Below are 21,631 nucleotides of genomic sequence, written 5' to 3'. Positions count from 1 at the left end.
CCTCCCAGAAGGCTTTTCTGATTGTCCTCTTGGATGTAGCTACTTTACCCTACCAGGATATTCTTTATTCCATCCCTCTGCTTCGTTTCCTTCAATAAGACTTATGTGACATTATTTTAGTTGTGTATTTACTTACTATCTGCCTTCCCCTGCTAGATCTAAGTTCTAAAGCACCTACCACCTTCTCTGGCTTGTTCATTACTACATCCTAGTTTTGAGGACAGTGCTTGGCATATACTAGGTATTTAGTAAATATTAGTTGAAAGAATGAGAAATGCAGTACAGCAGCAGCTAGACAGAGTATATTACAGCATGGCACTTCAGAAACGAAAGGAACTTTCCTAAATCTTAGGACCAGAAAAAACCTTAACCCTTCAGGTTTTATTGAGTCCTATCAGTATAGTTTACCTAACTTGGAATACTGCTTCTGACAAGTGGGAATATCAACTCCTCGCTTATGCTGTATCCATACGTATGCTAGAACAATGCTTCTCAAATTGTAAAGTGCAAACACATTGCCTGAGGATCTTGCTGAAGAGCAGGCTCTGATTCACCAGGTCCAAGGTTCTGCACTTCTGCCAGGCTCCCAGGTGATGCCAGGGCAGCTGATCTGAGGACCACACTTTGAGTAGCAAGGGTTGAGGCGACAGGAGTCCTTAGCTCATATGTGACGGTGTCATGCCACCACCATACTGAAACTGGAACCGAAATGAGGCTCCTGATGTAGAGGGAAAAAGACATTTCAGTCTGTAGTAGGGCAAGGGACCCAATCCAATCACCACTGCCCTCCCAACCACTGCTTGCATTCTGTCTATAAACATATTTTTACCAGAATACTTGAGTGGAGAGAAGACCCCCATCATGGGGGGAAAAGAAACCACTGTGCCTTCACATATCTCAAACCAATGGCTTTTCCTTATGCTGAATTAACATGTCTTCTCTCATTTAGTATGCTGAAGGATTAGCACCTCCGTGCAATTCAATTATATGAACGTTTATGGAGCACCTACTGTGTGCCTGCCTGCTCTGTTTTGGAGCTACAGATACAAAGATAAGTAAAACACCTCCCCTTCTCCCAGGAGCCTAGTGACTGCAGTGAGCTGAGAAAACAGATGTTCTAGTCATGATCTAATGTGAACATTTGTATAATGCAAGCATCCAGTGCTTTGGGGCAAGAGAAGCATTGTATTTCCAGAGTGAAGTTGAGACTTATCAGTTCAATGAAATGAGTGCTCCCATCTCGTCTGAATCATTAATTGGCTACAACAATTACTTCACATGCCAATGAGAATAGAGAGGACGCTAATGTGCACGGGCAGGGAGGAAGGGCAGCAGCGGCACTTCACAGCGTGCTCCTCACTCTATCCCCTCACAACAGCGCTAGGCTACGTGTACAGCACTGTGGAAGCAGGGGGAACTCAGATGGTTTTACCCAGAGACTTAAAAAATGATGTCTGGAGGGGAGATTTGGGTTCGATCCTGAAAGAGGACCAGAAGTTTGCCAGATGGACATGACGAAGAGTGCTCCAGGCAGAGGAGTCCCCATGCGGGGTCACGGACGAGGAAATCCATAATGTGCTCAGCGAATGGTGAGTTAACTTGCCCTCTGGGAAACGGATGAAAGGCAGGGAGACTGCATTCAACTTAATGTCACGCAAGAGCACTGTGAGCTGGGAAACATGGCAAGCTTGGTGTGGTGAAAGTGGGGCTGGCAAACTTTTTCTATGAAGAGCGAGACAGTATTGCAAATATTTTAGGTGTGGGGGCCATTTGATGTCAGTCGAAACTACTCAGCTCTGCCGCCGTGGGTAAGAAGTAAAAGAATGGTGTGGTGCTGTGGATAAAACTTTATAATCACTCAAATTTGAGTTCCGTGTAATTTTCACACGTCATGAAATATTATTCTTCATTTTCTTCAACCATTAAACAGTGTCAAAACCATTCTCAGCTCACAAACACTACAAAAACAGGTTGTGAACTGCATTTGGCCCCTGGGCCACAGTTTGCAGATCCCTGGGTCAAAATATGGTGTGGGGAGGGCCAGAGTCAAGGAAGTTGGGGAAGAGCCTGGAGCAAACTGTGACGAAGGAGTTTAAACCTTATCTAGGGGCCAAACGGAAACCACTGGACATTCTTTAGCCCAGGGAGAACATATTCAGATAAGACACAAGTGGACTTCTGTACCACCTAAGAGGGGGCCCTGCAAAATTAAGAATGGGTCTCCACGGAGGTGGAAGAGACTGAGTTGACTCAAGAAGATAAATTATTGCAAGCACACTTTAAAAGCTTCAGAGAAACTTCTTTACATACAGAGTGCTTATTAAACTCTTTTTTGCTCTTTCATTAAAACAAACCACACCCTCTGTTGGTACTGGGTTGTATTGTTCTGAGTACTTTGAAAACAACACATGGCATTTTCTTAATAACTCAAAGACAAATACTTTTTATTAACACAAGTTCCTTTGCTCATATAGTCCAATTTACTCAGATTTTATCCTGTATGTGTTTTAATTCCATAAGAGTGACTCAGAGCTGGAAGTTCCAATGCCCTGACTCTGAACAAGGATGATACAATTATACTCAGAAGTGGGCTGGTCAATGTTTAACAATCTACTCTCTGAACAGTGTATGTGTGAACATAAGTAAATACATTTAACTTTTACTGATTTAAAAGATGTGTAGCACACCATTTATGAGTAATTACAAATTACACACTACTCTTTACTGTAAATTCCATATAGCTAATTGATTCTCACAGAATGCTTTCATTGATTTTGGCCAAATGCTTTAATCCATAGCCAATCTGTGTCTGCAATTCAACCACAATTTGACAAAATAAGACTATAAATAAATGCTTGATTATTGTCCAGCTCAACAAAGAAGTTGCTCATGTCATTGACAAATGAGTGTAGTGCCAACCTGAGTATTAGTTGACTTTTTTGTTTATGTTAATAAGACAAAACTGAAACAGTGAAGATGCATGCTATAACTGTATTCATGTCAATGACATGAGTGACCTTTTTACTCAATCATGTACTAGTTTGCAAATATTAGAAGGGTATTTCCTCAAAAATTTCATTATTTACAATGTGATGGTTGTAGACCTGACACACCTTTAAGTCTAATCTGCATGAATGATACTTTCTCTATAACTGCATTAAGTTAAGTTAGACAATCAACAAAACAATAAATCAGGCCTTGATTTTTATCATTTGCCAATTTTCCTGGTGTAAATACTCTACGATGGACAATCTCTAACTACCAGAACGTGGAGTTGGGAAGAGACGTTCGCTAGCACACCATGATATAATATTTCTACCATAGAGAAGAGATACAACCAACAACTTGCAAAATTCCTGACAATTGAAGAATCAGGTCTCTGGAGCCAGCACAAGTGACTACAGTATATGACTGATCATATTTAATTTACCTATTACTATCTTTCCAGTTCAGCAATGAGTGTGTCAGCTATTGAAACTGCTTTGTTGGCCGGGCGTGGTGGCTCATGCCTGTAATCTCAGCACTTTGGGAGGCCGAGGCGGGCGGATCACTAGGTCAGGAGATCGAGATCATCCTGGCTAACATGGTGAAACCCCGTCTCTACTAAAAATACAAAAAATTAGCCGGGCGAGGTGGCGGGCGCCTGTAGTCCCAGCTACGCAGGAGGCTGAGGCAGGAGAATGGCATGAACCCCGGGGGGCGGAGCCTGCAGTGAGCCAAGATCACACCACTGCACTCCAGCCTGGGCGACAGCGAGACTCCGTCTCAAAAAAAAGAAAAAAAGAAACTGCTTTGATAAAATAAAAAAATGAACAGGTCTCAAGTTATCTGTAAAGTTAGCAATGAATAAATCTGCTTGTTATCTAAATCTACCATCTTAACAAAATGACCACTTTCTCAGAAATTTAGCTCCCAATGGCATCTAAAACATACCTCATTCTCAAAAGTCTAGGACAATAATTAGAGTCTCAGTACTAATGTTTAGCAATGCTTTGTGGCATTTTTCTCTCTTGTGTCTAAACTAACATAAAACACAGAAAATGGCAGCATGAACACCAGGGCGGGGAGGCACCTTAGAAATTAGCTAGTCTAAGCTACACCCTTTAGGGAGGCTAGCTTACTTATCACAGAGAAGCAATTTATTACCAAAACCCAAGTTTTCATTTGTAAAATAGTTTCTGGGTGCTAAAGTGAGATAACTGTGGTAAATGTATTCAATTTTCTCTCACTTTGGGGATAAATGGCAACACAATTTTGGGGAGAGTATTATTAAGTTACAAAAATAAACTTTCAGTTATACTTCCATGTTCACATCACCAGGGTTTTTAGGTTGTTGTTTCTATTTCTTACCATCGTTCTTTCAAAGCACATATTTGCCCATTCCAAGAGTAATCATTTACAAGTTAGCAGCAAGTGAACTGGACAAGTCTTGTGTAAACCAGCCAACCCTCAAGCAAATTTCAGAGTCAAGAACATATTTTACACCTTGATCTGAGTGTGACAAATCCCAGGTTCTTGTGAACTACTAGAGGCAGAAGATTCCTTTGGGAAATGGGCTGTTGGCCAATCTCACTGGGCTGCTAAAATTTCATTTTTGAGAGGAGAGTCTCTTCTCTGGAAACGATGTCTTTAACATCGCGTTTTCATTCTCTCCTTTTCCTCTTTTTCTTCTTTTCCTTCTCCTTCTTCCTTCTTCTTCTCCTTCTCTCTTTTTTTTAAATAATACAGGCCTACAATCTCTTACTGAAACCCCAAGGGCCAGATATGTGTGGATTCAGAAATTTTCGGATTTTAGAAAGGTAACACATTGCATATAATATATATTCCTAATTACACCCAGTAGGGTCTGGGGCAATACTTCATAATCAACCATGTTTATATTTTGCAGCAAAACATACATATTCACATGAAGTAGGATAAACAAGCCCACACATAGCCTCACGTCAGTTCATTTCAGGTGAATTTTACTATTAAGAACTATTTGTAAAGCTACATTTTTAGGGCTTTTTAGATTTAATAATTCTGGATAAGGGAGTATAGGCCTGTAATGTCATTATCAGCATACTCTTCTTCTCGTGATACATTTAAAAAAAATGAGTATGTGTAGAGTGTTTGCTTGATCCATGTTGAACTTTAATTTTATTATTTATTGGAAGCTACTCATTCTTTTATTAATCTCAGAAAGGCATTAGCTATGTTTTGCTCTGGTCTTGCTTTAATTCTAGGCTTATGCAGTAGGCAAATTAGATTTCTAACGGGTGATGGAGGACTAAGTGGCTCTAGCATTCTACCAATTTGGTTTCCTCTTTAGGCCACCAATGAACTTGGTAACTAATTGTTGTTTTCCACCAGCCTTGCAATGCAACACAGCTTTGCAATTTTTTTTTTTTTTTTTGAGGCTACTAAAGGTTCCTGTACCTGCAAAACTAAACTAAAATAAACAAGAACTGGAGTTGTATATAAAGAGAGAACAGAGAATACCAAGCTTAACTTTGTCCTTGTAGAAGTATTGATTAGTCTGGTTAATGCTGCACTAGACATCAAGGAAAAACCCGACTTTCTTTCTTAGATCCCTCATAGCCTCATAGAGACCAGCTCTCTACAAATCAAGACTTGAAAACTTATTCAGCATATTCCCTCATGTCAAAAACTGTAGCTGGGAAACTAGGTAGGAGGGAACAGAATCTGCCTGGTGTTGGAGAGGATGTATTAATATAAATAATAAACACAAAACATGAATTGTAGAAGGCTGCAAATAGAGGAAACCTTCAGACACCAAAAGGATCAAAAAACAGAAGAAACAGACACAATTTTTAAATTGTAACTTGTTGTCTAGTGCAATGATAAAAGCTATCCACGAATACAGCGATTTTAGAAAGTTAAATTTTACATGTGGTGCTACTAAAATACCAAAGGCCATACATAATGTCTGACCTAAGCTGCCACCTCATATAGCAACTTCTTACATGGGAGCTTTAAAAAGATTGTTTGACTGGTCCACTGTCCTGCAGTGTCAGGAGACGGCTTTGTCTGACATACTGAATTTCCAATGTCTCTCACACTTCCTCCTTTTCAGATGCACAAAAGGTTTTTGTAAAGTTTCTCTTGGTTTTACTGCTGGCAGCTACAGAAACCATGCCACAAGTCTGGTGTAGAGTTATAGGGTGTGATTTTATTTGACTGGTATCTTCAGAGCTTCTGGATTTTTCAATATAACCGAGAATTTCCTTAAGAGCTGTAAATGAAAATCGGTACCAGTTCGAACCCTTTACTGGCCCGGTTTTGTGTGAGGTTGGCTGGCTGCTGTAGCACGTTCTCCCCCTCCTCCTCTTCCTGCACCCCCTCGGTTCCCTCCTCTGCCTGCAGGAATATCACTTCAGGGTGTTCAGTAGCCTTCCCAGGGTGGGTCCTGGCCTAGTACCCTAAAACTATAACCGAGAATACCTATCATTGAGCAGCTTAGGAAACGCGACTGGGACTTTCAGTATGGGCCCCTCACCGCTCTGAAGCACTCACACTTGAGTCAGGGAACATGGGTTTATCTTGTGCTCTTGGGCACACTGTGTTCCCTATATAAAATAAGCACCCATCTCTTCATCTGTCTCCTAGGGCTGCGAGGATGCAATGACTGCACGCAAAGCGTACATTCACAGTCAGGTCACTTCTGACGCCCGGCTGTGGTCCCCGCAGGGTGCCCGCGGGCGGAGCGCATCGTCCGGCAGGGGGCGAGCTCTGCACCCCGCTTTCCTCATGGGCCGGCGCGGCCCGCCGTTCAAGTGGGGAGCCCAGAGGTGCTCCGCGCCGTGGGCGGGGGGCGGTTGGCGCGCACGGGGCCGGACTCCGGCCGGGCGCACCTCCACACGCACCCTCGCCGGCCGCGGGTCGGAGTCCGGGCCTCGGGCGGCTGGGGGCGGGGTATGGGCGCGGCGCGCGGGGCCCGGAACGCCGAGACAATGCGGCGCGCGGCGGCCAGGAACGGCTCGGCGGGCCGGGGCGCGCGCCGCCTTCCTTCCTGCGGGCTCCGCTTCCCGGCGGCGCGGCAGCGGCGAGCGCGCCGATTGGCGGCCGGGTCCTCCCGCCGCCCCGCCCCACGCCCGGCCGGCCACCGCCCCCGGCCCGGACCCGCCCCTCTCCGCGGGAGGCGTCGGGGCCCGCTGCTGGGTGGCGGGTAGTTCCCGCCGGCTGTGCGCGCCCGCCTCGGGGCTCGCTCTGAGAGGACGCGGCGGCGGCGGACGCGGAGCCCTCGGCGGGCAGGCGGGCAGACCGGCTGAGCTGCGCGGGGCTGCGCGCCGCCCCTGCTCCGCCGCCAGGCCCCGCGCGGCTCCCGCGCCCGGCGCTCCCCTTTGTCCGCGGGCCGGAGCGGCGGCGGCAGCGGCGGTGTCCGAGCGGCGGTCGGAGCCCGCGGCGGCAGTTGAGGCGGCGGCGCCCCCGCGGCCGTGCGCCGGCGCCCTCGCGCCGAGGCGATGCCGGACCAGATCTCCGTGTCGGAATTCGTGACCGAGACCCATGAGGACTACAAGGCGCCCACGGCCTCCAGCTTCACCACCCGCACGGCGCAGTGCCGGAACACCGTGGCGGCCATCGAGGAGGTGAGGCGGCCTGCGCGGCGGCTCCGGCCGCAGGTATCCCGCGCCCCAGCCCCGCCCGCCGCTCCCGCATCCGCATCCCGGGAAAACTTTCTTTGCTCCGAAGCCGGACGCGGCTGGGCCAACCCTGCCCGAGACAGAAGCCCTTTGTTCCCGCCTAGGTGGCTCGGAGGAGATGGGTGATGGCCACCTAGGGCCTCTTTAAGACCTCCCTTCTCTCGGTCTCGTGGCCCTCACGGGGTTCCCCGGCCTGGTCCTTTCCACGCAGCGCGGCCAACTTTGGCCAGAGTCGGGGTCGGCGGCGAGCGGGGGATCCCGCTGCCCGCCGCCGCCCGGGGTCTTTGGTCTGCGGCGCGAACCTTACCAACTTGTTATTGAAGTGGACCGGCGGGGGCAGCTCCGCGCTCCGAGCTCCCCGCCGCAGCCCCCGATCCCCGCGGGGCCCCCACCCTCGGGTCCGCGGGTCCGGGGCATCCCGGGCTGCCCGGGAAGGCGTGCCCGCCTCAGCCAGGGCGGCCTGACTGCCCTCCACCCGTGCCCGGAGAAGGAACTGCGGGCAAGGTGTGTGAGAGTCGGCGCTTCTGGGTCTAAGAGGCCTCCAGGAGCCGCTCCCCAGTTACCTGGGTCTCACCTGCTTGAACCCGGAATGCCGCCCTTCCCCCTCAACCTGGAAAAGGCCTGGTTTTAGTAAAGTGCTTTCAAGGTGCAAAGTCATCACGCCCAGCTGCTAACCAGCACGCTCTCCAGGTCCTGGGGAGAGGAACACGTAGGAACGAAGAAGCTTGGTTGAAAATTAAAGCCGTGGGGAGAGGGGCAGAGTCTGTGAGTCCAGGGGCCACCGTTGGCTGTGGTTTGAGGCACATCCTCACCTCCAGTCCTCCTTTTCCTTACCCACCAAACGGGATTAGTAATGCATCCTTTCCCGGATCAGAGACTGTGAAGTGCTTAGCACTCTGCTCGGCTCAGAATAGGTTTACAAGCCACACGTGTGACCATAGTGAATCCATGATTAAATGTCTCTTGGCCAGGATGTCAGGTTACAGTTTTAAAATTGGATATTGCAGGTGTTTTAGCAGAAGACGCCTGGGCTAGCAGGAGTGAGGGGAGGTCACTTTAAAGAGCTTTAAATGAGGCAATGTCATTATTTTTTTTCTTTTTTCTTTTTTTGCCCATTTGAACAAAGCATCTGTTATTAGGAATTGCTTGAAAAAAAAATCCAGAATGTTTTCCCTTAGTGGAAAAATTTTTTCTTTGTAGCTGTAAACAGTCAATAAAAGGGAATCAAAAGTAACAGATTCAGCATTCTAAATGCCGTTAATGTAGCTTGGGTAGCCTTCCTTCTCTCCATTTAATTTGGCGAAAGAGAGCTGCATGTAAACCTTTCCTATGAATTCGGTGATTCCCCAGATCACTTAATTCTACTTTTAGCAGCAAGGCTTACAAATGATGCCTTCAAATAAGGCAGACGGGGATGGGTGAATGAAATTTTTTCCTAAGTGCCAGTTAAAAAGCACAGTGTTTTGAGAATACACCATTAATAATGTTTATGGAATGACTGCAACCAAAAAGGTAGCTGAATATTTCTTAAGGGAAGGAAGCATTGTGCATGATGTCTTTCTTTAGGAAGCTTGATTATGTTTAAAGTTCTGTTGCTTTTCCCCACTGCAGTTTGTCAGTTAAATATTATTAACACTGGCAGATGTTGGAAAGCCAAGCAAATAGGAATTGCTATTAAAATTGGCATCCCCTTTCTTTGATTAATTTTCGTTTACAGTGTATAATTCCAAAGCTCTTTTTGTATGCTGTGCAGGAGATTACCCTAGAGCTCAGTTACTGAGCAGATTACAAAGAGACTGGATTTGGTCATTTCATTAAATTGCAAGCTTGCTTCATGTTGCCGTCTAAGCCCAAGAATTGGTTCAAGTCTCAAAATGGAAAAATTAAAATCATTTCAGGTTTATTTCACTTTAAGAAAATCTACATACATGCTATGATGATGGTATGTGTGAGCTTGGTTTTAGAACTAAATTTGAAAGTTGTTCACTTTCTGAGGTAAATCAATGTGGATTTCTTTAAATAATGATATTTCCCAGGTGTCTAATGTTCGTTTCTATTACCAAAACTTGTTCTATGTATGGTTTAATAGCAATTGATGTGTATGGTATTTTGGTTTTAAACAAAAATCTCATACTGAGACGAAACATGAGAGGGTATCATGACATAAAGTTACTCATTTAACAAATAAATAAAATTTGCAAGCTGTTGGTCTTATGTTTAAACAAATGAATCATGGAACTAGCAAACTAATTTCATATTTATTTATTTATTTATTTATTTGAGACGGAGTTTCGCTCTTGTTGTCCAGGCTGGAATGCAGTGGCACCATCTTGGCTCACTGCAACCTCTGCCTCCCAGGTTCAAGCGATTCTCCTGCCTCAGCCTCCCAAGTAGCTGGGATTACAGGCATGCACCACCATGCCCAGCTAATTTTTTGTATTTAGTAGAGATGGGGGTTTCACCATGTTGGTCAGGCTGGTCTCGAACTCCTGACCTCAGGTGATCCACATGCCTCGGCCCCCCACAGTGCTGGGATTACAGGTGTGAGCCACCACACCGGCCAGCAAACTAATTTTAAACTGATTAACCTTTTTGAATCTGTTATTTCCAATGTAGGTTATATCTGCCAAAGAATCATTTTACAATTAAAATGTGCTGTTTCGATTTGCGTACTTGTTGCTGGAATATCATTATAGTAACTGTTGGGTCCCTATCCTGTACTATGAAACTCACAGGTATTGAATTCAGTCCTTATCTCTGCTTTATAGGTGAGGAAATTGAGGCTCAGAGAGGTTAATTTGCTAAAGGTTATAGAGCTCTGAAGTGGACTTTGAACTTGGCTCCTGCTGTTTTCAGAAACCATGCTGCTTCCTGTTACTTTTCATAAATTACTCCTTTGTCAGATTGACCTGGGTTCAAGTTCAGACTCCACCACTTGCCAGCTGAGTGAACTTGAGTGAGATGCCTAACATTTTCTCATTTTCCTCAGCTTTAAAGTCTGGGTAATAATACCTGTCAACTTCAGAGGATTGTGGAGAGGGTTTAGTAAGATAATACACAGCACAGAAGCTGCCAGACAATTGGTTACCAGATTATATAGTGAGTCCACAGGCCCCAGTGAGGGCTTTTGGAGTGAAGATGGGATTTACATGGGTGGAAGTGTCAGGGAAATGGATGAATGGCTGAATGGGTGAGTGCATGAAACACTACCGTGTATCTGTTAACCCATGTTTTGTTTTTTTTTTTTTTTTTTTTGAGACGGAGTCTTGCTCTGTCGCCCAGGCTGGAGTGCAGTGGCTCGATTGCCGCTCACTGCAAGCCCCACCTCCCAGGTTCACGCCATTCTCCTGCCTCAGCCTCCTGAGTAGCTGGGACTACAGGCGCCCGCCACCATGCCCGGCTAATTTTTTTGTATTTTTAGTAGAGATGGGGTTTCACCGTGTTAGCCAGGATGGTCTAGATCTCCTGATCTTGTGATCCGCCCACCTCGGCCTCCCAGAGTGCTGGGATTACAGGTGACCCATGTGTATTTTTTAAAAGTTTGTTGTCAGGCCAGGTGCGGTGGCTCACGCCTGTAATCCCAGCAGTTTGGGAGGCCAAGGCGGGCGGATCACCTGAGGTCGGGAGTTTGAAACCAGCCTGACCAACATGGAGAAAGCCTGTCTCTACTAAAAATACAAAATTAGTTGGGTGTGGTGGCGCATGCCTGTAATCCCAGCTCCTTGGGAGGCTGAGGCAGGAGAATCACTTGAACCCAGGAGGTGGAGGTTGCGGTAAATTGAGATCGTGCCATTGCACTCCAGCCTGGGCAACAAGAGTGAAACTCCGTCTCAAAAAAAAAAAAAAAAAAAGTTTGCTGTCCTGGCAGCTGGTGAGAGCATACCTGTATTTTATAATTTTTCACTTGACCACCTTCTCTGGTTCAAGTCATCATTTTGTACAATTTTAGCAAACTTAGCAAAGTCTGGTGCTGCAACCAGAGTCTGCCCTGTGCTTTTGGAAATAATGGAAAAACTAAGCAGTTGTGGCAGAAATTTGAAAAGTAAGGGTTTTTTGTTCCTTTTTTTTCTTCTTTTTTTTTGGTTTCTTCGAGCCTCTAGGCACTTTGAAATGTTCTCAAAATAAGGAAAAGTTGTATACATATTTGGAATATTCGTGTTTTTAGTTAGACCCTCCTTTATAGCACCATCCATTCTGCCTTGCTTATTTGGCATTGATGTAGTTTTAAAAATAAATTTGATGTTGACTTGTAAGTATTAAAATTTAATCTACTTCCTTCCGGGGCCATAATTCTCTACTTTGTTGTCCTTGGTTACCTTGGCAATCCCATTGCTGTCATAAGCACAGGGTTCTAACTGCAGGGGTGGGGTGAGCATCTGGGCCTGCAGGCTCCCAGGGGCCGTGCCGTCCATGGGACCAGAACCCTCCTAGCAGCAACAGTGGGAACTAGGGCTACGTGCTTTTTGGCAAGAATGTGATTCTGAATGTTAGCCCTTTGTGACTTGTTTGAAAAACAGTTCCTCCAAGTCCCCAGATGAACAGATTATTGCTGTCTTCAGAAGTACATCACCTTCTTGCCCAGAGCATTCATGTTTTTGGAAGTAAGCCTTGATGGGTCAAACAGGGCCACCTTTTAAACTGTGTTCTGAAATTTGAATTTCAGAAAATTTTGAATCACTTAAGGAAGCAGCCATTTTCTCTTCATATGTGAGCCTTCCTCCCTGCCCCCTGGTGAATGCTGAATTCAGTTTCTTTCTTAGGCTTAATAGTAGAAGTACTGATGCCACTCCTCGTGGGTTCCAGGTCCTGCCATGCACTCAGGATTCCTGAGTCCTTCAGTATGCTAGGCTGTGTGTGAGGTGGCAGGAATAGAACACCAAGAAGAATATGTTCTCTCTTTGAAGGGACCTACAGTCCAGCGAGAGGAACAGAATCCTGTAAACAAATCAGTGCAATAAAATCTGAGGACCACATCTGTAGGAATGCCTGGAGTCTTGTGGATGTGCAAGGGTGCAGGTGGTCCCAGGGCGTGGGGATGTGGTGAGGGAGGGCCTTATATGATGTCGTATCATTGAGTCTTGAAGTCCAGGCAGTTACCTGTGGGTTACCAAATGCTAAGGCACTAAGCTGATTCATTATGGTCTTCTGTACCTGCCTCCCTGCCTTAGGTAAATATTGATCTACTCCTGAGGTGGTGGCCAACTCAGTGTCTGCCGTGGGATTTTCACAGTCACCTGGTCTCCAGAGGGCTGCTCAGACCAAGAATTTGGAGTGATCCTCAATTCTTCCTGTGCACCCCACGTTTCCAGGTGCCGGTGCCTTCCTTTGTGGAGCATATACATGCATTCTAGGCCCGCACTGTCTGATGAGGCGACCTAAGACAAATCCAGCTCTCAGCCGCCATATTGCAAGTGCTCAGTAGCCACACGTGGCTGGTGGCTACCATGTTGGCTCAGCAACCAGTGGGAGAGGCATCACCTGGAAGCTTGCTGAAATGCAGAGCCCTGGGTTCCACCCAGGACCTCAATTTTTACGGCATCTCCATGTACACCACAGGCACCTGAGAGCTTGCGAAGCACTATTCTAGACGGAACCCTGGCTGCACACTGGAGTTGCTTGGGCGTTTGTGAAGCAGAGCTGCCTGGCTCCACTCCCTAAAATTCTGACTTAAATTGGTCTGGGTGGGGCCTGGAGCCTTGGCATTTTTTAAAGCCTCCTCCCAAATAGGGTTGATAATCACTGATAAACAGACAGTTATGTAACAACCTTAGGCAGTTGATAAGTGCTGTAAAGGAAAATCATGCATAACATGGGGATAGAAAGTGGTTCTGGAGATCAGGAAACCGAAATCAGGAAAAGCCTCTCTGCAGAGGTGACATTTGAGCAGGCTGGAATGCAGAGAGGAAGCCAGCCACAGAAGATGTGGGAATAGAACAGCTTGGGAAAAGGCCCTGAAATGCCAATGGGTGGGATCATGGAAGGACTGAAGGAAGGTCAGGGTGTGTGGGGAGGAGTGGGCGAGGGAGAGAAGGATGAGAGACGGGCAGAGGGGTTGGCAGCGCCAGGTCACACAGGGCCTTGTCCATCTTGGGGAAGGAATTTGGATTTTGTTCTGGTGTGATGGGAAGCTGTTGAAGGTTTTTGAGCAGGGAATAACATGGTCCGATTTCCATTTTAAAGACTTCACTGTGGTTGTTCTAGGGAAAATATACTAGTAGGGCATGAAAGGAAAGAGGGAGACCAGTTGTGGGGTGAGGGGCTATTTCAGTCATCCAGGTGAGAGGGTCTTGGATGAGGAGGTAGCAGGGGGGATGGTGGTAAGTGGCCTGATTGAGGTCCATTGTACAAGAAGAGGAGTCCAAAACTACTGATGGATTATCATTATTGTGTGCTATTGGCATAGAGGTAGACCCAACAGAGCTCCTGCCCCAAACAGGGCAACAGTCAAGCTCAGTTCATCCAAGCCCCCTGAACAGACCTTCCAGCATCCCCATGGTGAAGCTGGTGCTGTCTAGAGCTACTTAGTGTCAGAATCCAGGCCAGCTCTTTGCTGCTTGATGTGACTGGTTATAGGACTTGTGTTGGGACCAGTTCCAGGGTGAATCAAGGAAAGATTGAAGCATAGCTGCATAGACTGGGGCCCAGGGAAAGAGAGAAGCATGGCTGCATAGACTGGGACTGAGGGGTCTGCTCATGCGACCCTCTGCTGTTTCTATGCAGACTACAGCAGGTGATACTTCTGGCCATTGTCAGTTGCCTGGGATGCTGTCCCTATTTCAGCTCCCCAAACACTCCTCTTTCTTTCCCTACTAAAGAGAGGTGACGTTCCGTGATATGAACCTACCTCCTTTGCTTATGCCTTTTCTGTGTAATGTGGCCTCCAAGTGAATTGCTAGGGCCCTTCCAGGTACTTTTTTTCTTTTCTTTTCTTTTCTTTTTTTTTGTTTGAGATGGAGTCTTGCTCTGTTACCCAGGCTGGAGTGCAGTGGCGTGATCTCGGCTCACTGCAACCTCTGCCTCTCGGGTTCAAGGGGGATTCTCCTGCCTTAGCCTCTGAGTAACTGGGATTACAGGTGCCTGCCACCATGCCTGGCTAATTTTTGTATTACTAGTAGAGATGGGGTTTCACCATGTTGGCCATGCTGGTCTTGAACTCCTGACCTCAGGTGATCCGCCCACCTTGGCCTCACAAAGTGCTGAGATTATAGGCGTGAGCCGCTGCGCCTGGCTGCCCTTCCAGGTGTTTTTATACCATTATCGTTTTTATCATGTCAACAATGTCTTGGAATAAACAGGCTACCAACCCGAGCTGGAATACGTGGGCTGTATTTTTATGATGATGGTCATTTCTATGAAGGGATTTGACTGATTGAGTTTCTTCACTCATAAATGTATATTGGGCCCCTACCATATGTTGTCACTGCCAGGTGCCGGGGATGTAAAAGTGGACAGGATGGCCTGGGCGTCTAAAAAAAAAAAGTGAACAGGACTAGCTCCTTCCTTAGAAAGCACTTAATAGTCTCATGTTTTATGTGCAGTTCTGTTTCATCCTTTTAACCTTTTTTGTGCCATGGCACCCTTTGACACTCTGATGAAAATGCCTCTTCAGAAAAACGTTTTTTTTTTTTTTTTTTTTTTTTTTTGAGATGGAGTCTCGCTGTCGCCCAGGCTGGAGTACAGTGGCGCGATCTCGGCTCACTGCAGGCTCTGCCCCCCGGGGTTCACGCCATTCTCCTGCCTCAGCTTCCCAAGTAGCTGGGACTACAGGCGCCCGCCACCTCGCCCGGCTAATTTTTTGTATTTTTAGTAGAGACAGGGTTTCACCGTGTTAGCCAGGATGGTCTCGATCTCCTGACCTCGTGATCTGCCCACCTTGGCCCCCCAAAGTGCTGGGATTACAGGCGTGAGCCACCGCGCCCGGCCAGAAAAATGTTTTAATGCAGAGAACAAAATAAGATTTTGAAGGAACTAATTACAGTCATGCATTGCTTAATGACGAACATGCATTGTTAAAAGATTTCTTCGTTGTGCGAACATCCTAGAGTGCACTTACACACACCCAGATGGCATGTAGACACCTAGGCTATATGGTAACAGCCTATTGCTCCTAGGCTGCAAACCTTACAGCATGCCACCGTGTTGAATACTGTGGTAACTGCGACACAGTTACAGTCTTTGTGTATGGTAAGTGTTTTTGTATCTAAACATAGAAAAGACAGTAAAAATCCCTCTTATAATCTTATGAGAGGTTGTATGTGTGGTTCATTGTTGACTGAAATGTTGTTATGTGGAGCACGACTGTATATTGAAATTCAGTTAGCAGAATATTTTAAAAATTTTTGCCATGCTTATAATGCTTCTTTACTAAAGCATTTAATAAGATTTAGTGGTGGGTCTAATAAATACCTTAATTTTGAGGTATTGATGAATATAAACAATATGAGATATTTCTAATAAACATAATGTAATATTTATATATCTTTTATTGGAGTTGCAAGTATTGATAACATTACCATGTGTTGCTTACATTTGTAATTGAAAGATATGATAAATTTCAGTTAGACCCTAATGAAAATAGAGATAAATTTCTTTTTTTTTCCAATCCAAGTTTATGGACCCCCTGAACTCAGACTGAGAATTCCGGGTTTGATGGTAAGATTTGTTTAGCTAGTTTTTTTTTTGGAGTGATGGATTCTTTAACAACTCTGTTAAATATAATTATTATATTTCGTAATTATTATACTGTCATTGCCATGAATTGGTTCTAAGAGTCTAGCTGAGAAGAGTTGCACCCTAGGCCAGTATTAGAATTACGAGGCACTAAAGGTGTTTAGAAGTGCTCTTGGCAGGGAGCCATCCACTGTGGTTTTACATCCGTGGGGTGCCCTCTGTTCTTTCAGGGTTATGGCTTGGCAGCTTCTCATCTGATCCCACAGGTTAGTTCATATACTTGTGCATGCCTCAAGAGTTTAGCAGAGCTGCAAATTGGACCTTCTGAGTCTTGTAATTAGGATTCTGAGCTGGGTGGGTCCTACAACCCAGCTCTCCTATTTGTGCCTTTCTTGTTTGTCTCACACGGCATGTACTGCCCTTGACTCTGCAGGGCACGTTCCATTGTGAAGCACCAGAAGATTCATGGGCACCACCTACCCAGAATTTTAAGGGAGACTTTGCAGTGTGTGTTGTTTTCAGTGAGGGTATGGATTTGAAATGCTGCTGCTGTTGCAAGAGTGTGTTGGGGATATCCAGAGTGTGGGTGAAGTCAATGTCAGTTGATATATATATATATATATATTTTTTTTTTTTTGTGAGACAGGGTCTGGCTCTGTTGCCCAGGCTGGAGTGCAGTGGTGCAATCTTGGCTCACCGCAGCCTTGACCTCCTGGGCTCAAGTGATCCTCCTGCCTCAGCCTCTTGTGTAGCTGGGACTACAGGTGTGCCCCACCATGCCTGCTTAATTTTTATTTTTTTTGAGACGGTGTCTCGCTCTGTCACCCAGGCTGGACTGCAGTGGTGCCATCTTGGCTCACTGCAATCTCCGCCTCCCAGGTTCAAGTGATTCTTGTGCCTCAGCCTCCTGAGTAGCTGGGATTACAGGTGCCCACCACCACACTCAGCTAATTTTTGTATTTTTAGTAGAGACGGGGTTTTGCCATGTTGGGCAGGCTGGTCTTGAACTCCTGACCTCAAGTGATTCGCCCACCTTGGCCTCCCAAAGTGCTGGGATTGCAAGTGTGAGCCACCATGCCCGGCCCCTGATTAATTTTTATATTTTTTGTAGAGAGGGTTTCTCCATGTCATGGCTGGTCTTGAACTCCTGGACTCAAGCGATCCTCCTGCCTGGCCCTCCCGAAGTGCTGGTATTATAGGTGTGAACCACCGTGCCCAGCCTCCCCCTTGTCTTTTCTAACATTTATGGGGCACTTATTGTGTGCCAGACATGCTTTAAATTCTCTACATATATCAATTATTAACTCATTTAGTTATTACCAAAATGCTATAGGGTCCAGCGAAATTAGGCCACGTTACCAAGTTCATGGAGCTTGGAAGTGATGAAGCCAGGATTCATTCGAATCAAACATTTTGACACCAGAATCTGCTATTTCTTTTAGCAGCCAACAGCCTCAGTAGAGCCCATGCCCATCAAGGCCCTTGGTGTTGCAGCCTCTGTGGCCAGCACGCCCTCCCTTCCTGTTAGTGTTAGAAAGTTGCAGCTATTGCATTGCTTGAGTGGGTGCTTCTGGCAAATCCTTGTTGCTTCTGATTTCCTGTTGGCCTCATCTGTCCTCCTTGCTGCAGAAATTGTGCTTCTTTCCCCTCCTCACTGCTCTGCTGACATGCCCAGCCCCACAGAGCAGAGTGGCCAGGGGCATTGCTCACACCGTGGCAGGAGGCCTTCCCTGCTAACGGTGTTATTAACGATGTCATTTTTCCACTCCATGCTGAAGATGGCTTTGTCAATAAAATCAGGCGGTTGATGAAGACAGTTTCCTCTCATGATGAATTCCCTTGTCTTTTAGGATTCTAGCCAGGCAGTCAGGATTGTTGGGACCTGTTTCCCCAGCTTCTCAGAAGGAATCATGTTCTTAGAGGTTTGTTTTGTTTTTTTTGTTTGTTTTTTTTTGTTTTGTTTTGTTTTTGAGACGGAGTCTTGCTCTGGAGTGCAGTGGCACGATCTCGGCTCGCTGCAAGCTCCACCTCCCGGGTTCACGCCATTCTCCTGCCTCAGCCTCCCAAGTAGCTGGGACTACAGGCGCCTGCCACCACGCCCGGCTAATTTTTGGTATTTTTATTAGAGATGGGGTTTTACCGTGTTAGCCAGGATGGTCTCGATCTCCTGACCTCGTGATCCGCCCCCCTCGGCCTCCCAAAGTGCTGGGATTACAGGTGTGAGCCACCGCGCCCGGCTTTTTTTTTTTTTTTAAATGAAGAAATAATGATGACAATGCTAACATTTCTCTGAGCTTTAATTCTGTATTAAGGACCGTGCTGTGTTTTAAACTGATGATTTGATCCCCTCAACAGTCCTGAGGTTGGTCCTATAGTGACTTGCCTCCAGGTTCCACATCCCACAACCAGCAATTGATAGAGTAAGAATCCCAGTGCTGTGGAGGAGGTCCCACTCCTCTTCATCTTTTAATGCCCCACCTGTCAGTTTCCTGCTGGGCTCTCTGTTGCCTGGGAAGATTTCTCTGTAGGTGTTTCTGTGGGTTTCCTTAGTGCAGGTTAATGATGGTTGTTGATCACCTGCAGTCCCCATTGTCGCTGAATGTGATTGCCTGGAGGTCATCAGACACCAACCCCTGGGGAGGCACTTAACATTGGAGGTGTTTATTAACTTGACCTTGACTGATTGGCCCCCTTAGAGCTGAGGGGCCAAGAACACTGTCACTGTGTGAAAAGGACTAGGAGCCACCCAGACCCATAGAGTATTCCCTTCGTTTCAGCAAATCTGTATTTTGAGGCTGCCACTGAAGGGTAAATTGTGGATGTGGCATGTCTAGGCAGACTTAGGTGGAGAGGAGTCAGCTCCCTGTTAACAGAGGACTTTGGAGAGGTTTTGAAAGGAAGGGAGAATGTTAAGGCCTTGTACTGTATTCCCCTGATAGCCTGAATCTGTTACCAGCTGTTGGACCTTGGAGCAGGTGACTTCACTGGTCCTGCCTCAGTTGCGTCATTTGTAACATGGAGGGTTGGACGCAATGAATCCAGTTTTTCCAGCTCTTGACCTTCCGTGTCTACTGCTGTCTGCAACACTTCCCCTGCCACTTGCCACCCTTGCTTTTTTTGGCCATTGTCTCTGCTTTTTTCTTTATCTTGACTGTTTATATTTATACTTTCCAAGAAGTTAGAGCTCAGAGTGAACGTTACCTCTTTCATCCCCTTCTTTAAAGATTCCCTCCTTGGGGATATCACTGGAGTTGATGTGGTGGTTGGTATTGAGCTGGAATCCCAATGGGTGCCTTGCCGGTTTGAGTTTGGGCCAAATGAGGCCGTGGTGTTTGCCATCCGTCTTGCCTTAGAGCAGTATTTTTTGCAGTCTTTGCTGCTTTCGTTGGTCTCTTAATTAAAACTTTGTTGTGCTTTGCTTCTCTGGTGAAAAGCAGGTTGTGTTAGTGATGATCACGGGATTTTGTGGTCATTGAGTAATGTGGACTGTTGAACTTTAAGGAAATACTGATTTTCTTATATCCAGTGAGCTTCCTAGATTTTGGGGAGAGCCAGTGTTCTCATTGGAAGATGTGCTCTCTAGTGTGAAGCAGTGATTTTCACATTTGCCCTGTGATTTGGTTGTGTTTATGTTGTGGAGCAGAAAGACCTAGCCAGGGAGTTAGGAGAGTGGGATTGGAGTTGTAAGGTCACCTTATTGTCACCTTGAGCCAGTTAACTGTGTATCTGGTCTCTAACATGAGAGATTTGGACTAGATGTTCTCTGACCATCCTCCCTGACCTAAAAATTCCATAGTTCTTTGTATTCATATATACTGGATGTGAAAAGTCCCTGGAATAAATTATAGGAACAAAAATCAGCCAGGAATGGCTAGTTGATAGTCCTGAAAAGACAACATCGTTGCTGAATCATATCCTCAAGCTGAATTATTTATTTTTGAAAAAACCTTTCTATAGCATCCTGAGAAACTTATTTTTTATTGTTGTTGCTTCTTTAAAAAAAAAATTGAGATAGAATTCACATACCATAAAATTCACCATTTTAAAGTGTCCAACTAAGAGGTTTTTAGTGTATTCACAAAGTTGTGTAGCCATCACCACTATTTAATTCCAGATCATTTTCATCACCAAAAAGAAACCCCATACCCATTAGGAGTCATTCCCTAGTCACCTGTACCCGAGTCATTGGCAGTCACTCATCTACTTTCTGTCTTTATGGATTTGCCTATTCTGGTCGTTTCATATATGGAAACATACAATATGTGGCCTTTTGTGTCTGGCTTCCTTTATGTAGCCTAATGTGTTTAAGATTCATCCAAATCATAGCATGGATTTGTACTTTATTTCTTTTTATGGCTGAATAATATTCTATCAAATGTGTATGACACATTTTGTTTATTCATCAGTTGATAGACATTTGGGTTGCCTCCACTTTTAGGCTATTATGAATAATCTTGTGAATATTCTTGTATAAGTTTTTGTGTAGACATATGTTTTCACTTCTCTTGGGTATATACCTAGGAGTGGAATTGCTAAGTCAATTTAACTTTTTAAACTTAAACTTGTTAAAGTCAGTTTAACTTTTTGAGGAGCTGCCAAACTGTTTGCCAAAGAGGCTGCACCACTTGACATTCTTACCAGCCATATGTAAGGGTTCTGATTTCTCCACATCCTTGACAACACTTGTTATTGTTTCTCTTTTTTATTACACCCATCTTAGTGGGTGTGAAGTGGTGGGTTTGATTTGTGTTTCTCTGATGGATGACTAATGATTTTGAGCGTTGTTTTATATGCCCGTGGCTGTGTGTATCTTCTTTGGAGAACTATCTATTCAAATCCTTTGCCATGTTTATATTGGATTATTTGTCTTTTTATTGTTGAGTTGTAATCTGGACATTAGACCCAGATCAGATATATAATTTGCAATTAATAATTTCCATTTTGTAGATTGTTTTTTCACTCACTTGATGGTGTCCTTCAAAGGACAAATGTTTTTAATTTTGATGACATCCAGAATAGTCATTTTTCCTTTGGTTGCATAATACAGTCACAAAGATTTACACCTATATTTTCTTCTGTTTTATGGTTTCAGTTCTTACATTTAGGTCTTTGATCCATTTTGAGTTAATATTTGTATATGATGTGAGGTAGGGGTCCAACTTCATTCTTTTGCATGTGGATATATCCAGTTGTCCCGGCACCATTTCTTGGGAAGACTTTAGTTTTCTTCTTGAATTCTCTTGGCATCCTTTTTAAAAGTTGATTTACTTTTGATATATGGGTTTATTTCTGTACCCTCAGTTCTGTTCCATTGATCT

The 21,631-nt window shown here is 45.3% G+C and overlaps 1 protein-coding gene and 1 long non-coding RNA gene across 6 annotated transcripts in view; one reads left to right on the top strand and one right to left on the bottom strand.

The window, feature by feature from the left end:
- Positions 1 to 288: 288 nt before the first annotated feature.
- LOC134733610 (uncharacterized) lies at positions 289 to 7,019 on the bottom strand. The gene is made up of 2 exons (XR_010117264.1): positions 6,646 to 7,019; positions 289 to 718 (listed from the first exon to the last, which is right to left on the bottom strand). It is a non-coding gene; the product is annotated as an uncharacterized lncRNA (long non-coding RNA).
- Positions 7,020 to 7,365: 346 nt separating this feature from the next.
- ASAP2 (ArfGAP with SH3 domain, ankyrin repeat and PH domain 2) overlaps positions 7,366 to 21,631 on the top strand; it is a 199,553-nt gene continuing 185,287 nt past the window's right edge. For 2 of the 5 annotated variants that reach the window (XM_055253844.2, XM_055253848.2), the window contains exon 1: positions 7,366 to 7,589. In XM_055253844.2, coding sequence (XP_055109819.1) covers positions 7,464 to 7,589 — 126 coding nt within the window. In that variant the 5' untranslated portion in view covers positions 7,366 to 7,463. Of the gene's footprint in view, positions 7,590 to 12,049; positions 12,375 to 21,631 lie in introns of those variants that run through there. The other 3 variants (XM_055253845.2, XM_055253843.2, XM_055253846.2) reach the window with 2 other exon arrangements.

The sequence above is a fragment of the Symphalangus syndactylus genome, chromosome 18, assembly GCF_028878055.3.
Source record: "Symphalangus syndactylus isolate Jambi chromosome 18, NHGRI_mSymSyn1-v2.1_pri, whole genome shotgun sequence".
In the NCBI taxonomy this organism is placed as follows: domain Eukaryota; kingdom Metazoa; phylum Chordata; class Mammalia; order Primates; family Hylobatidae; genus Symphalangus; species Symphalangus syndactylus.
The sequence above is the reverse complement of the archived record's forward strand: the minus strand, read 5'-3'. Positions and strand labels throughout refer to the sequence as shown.